The sequence below is a fragment of the Orycteropus afer genome, unplaced genomic scaffold (assembly GCF_000298275.1).
Source record: "Orycteropus afer afer isolate SDZICR_OR568_19922 unplaced genomic scaffold, OryAfe1.0 scaffold00011, whole genome shotgun sequence".
Lineage (NCBI taxonomy): Eukaryota > Metazoa > Chordata > Mammalia > Tubulidentata > Orycteropodidae > Orycteropus > Orycteropus afer.
Window position 1 is genome coordinate 10,536,759 of NW_006921598.1, and position 1,698 is coordinate 10,538,456.

The following is a 1,698-nucleotide window of genomic DNA, read 5'->3' on the forward strand; positions in this document are numbered from 1 at the left end:
AGTAGAATTCCCACAACTAATAGCAAAAATCATTTTCCAGCCAGTTCTTCAATGCTTTCTTCAAATAAAAATGCTGTATAACATAAAACATGGATAACTCCATAACACAGTCTATTTCTAGACTACAACAGTAAGCTGTACCATAAATACCCATTTACAATGTCTTCTTCAGAGGTGTGAAAATACTTAATCAGATAAATTCCCATAGTAAGAGCAATAAAGTCAGCGACATAATTCATCGAGATAAAACAATTAACTGTGCTATTATCATAGCCTCTGAAATATTAACTCCTGATAAAGTCTGCTGAATCTAATTGTCTAACGCTTTAGTGTCTTTCTTGATAGTTGGCTATGCCTGTGTCACATAATGACTCAGCTCAAAAAATCAGTAATGATAAGAAATAAGTACCTTGGTTCTAAGACAAAAGTCTATCACCTGCATACCAAGCACAATAAAGGTACTTATCAATGGTCATTCAAAATCTTTAATTCATTGTTCCTGTGAGAAATACAGGACTATTAAACTCATAAAAATTCCTCAGTTGGTATCAAGTTATTCTTAAATTCTTCCTTACTTATTTCCTATATGCAATCAGAATGAAATTACCTAATAAATGCAAAATGCTTTGAGCAATGCTTGGCACAAAATAATTGCTGATTAAATGTTAGTTATCATTACTATTATTATTATTTCATATCTAACAAACTATGTCACATGCCTTGTATGGGTGGTAAAGTGTGATTTGCTTTACCAAGTTCAATCTAGTGTTTCCAGTGGGGAGAAAATCTAACATATAAGGAATCTACTATATTCTAATATTCTTATTTAGTGCAGAACAGGCAAATCACCTTAGAAATGACATCAAATGTGTTTAAAAGCTTCTTTTTGTGTACCTCTATATGAATGTCCCCATTATCTAAAATGGTAAATATTAAGAACCATTTTAAAGTAACTTTGATAATTCCACTAAAAAGATACACTTATTGAAACAGTCTCATCCCATCACTGCATCCTCAGACTATGGTAAGTCACTCATAAAAATATGAAAGTAGTTAAGTATATATTTATTTTTATAATAAAGAATCTTATATGCAGATTTTTATAATAATGAATCTCCTTTGTTTTGTCATAGATCATTCATTCCATTCACTTAAATTATCTTCTTCATGTCCAGGTATTTCTGTTGGTGATTGGTCTAGAGAAGTTGAATCTTTGTACTTCATAGAACTCAACTCAGACTGCAGCTCAGTTGTTGAGGATTTTGCTTCCCATAAGGCCTTTATTGCTGTCCTGGAAGAAAAAAAAATCACCATGTGAAGTTAAAAATAAAACCAAACAGATTGATACTTATGTTTTCTACACAGAGAGGTGCCTTTCTTTTCATGATAAATTTTTTATTTGTTTTACCTCAACTGCATTGCAATAGTAGATGCACCTTCAGACTTTCAGGGTGTAATATTTATGTAGAAACTGTACATACTGTTCTATAAAAGGATTAATAAGCTAAAATAACCAAGTGTCAGAATTATGAGAACTACACTTTGTTGTTGTTAGGTGCCATCAAGGTGTCTCCAATTCATAGCGACCCTATGCACAGCAGAACGAAACACTGCCCGGTCCTGCCCCAGCATCACGATACCTGAGCCCATCGCTGCAGCTACTGTGCCTATCCATCTTGTTGAGGGCATTCCCCTTCT

The 1,698-nt window shown here is 33.3% G+C and overlaps 1 protein-coding gene across 1 annotated transcript in view; it reads right to left on the bottom strand.

The window, feature by feature from the left end:
* Positions 1-1,134: 1,134 nt before the first annotated feature.
* Positions 1,135-1,698, bottom strand: part of SPACA1 (sperm acrosome associated 1) — a 25,130-nt gene continuing 24,566 nt past the window's right edge. The window contains exon 7 of the mRNA XM_007950959.1: positions 1,135-1,291. Within this exon, the coding sequence (XP_007949150.1) occupies positions 1,135-1,291 (157 nt within the window). The remainder of the gene's footprint in view (positions 1,292-1,698) is intronic.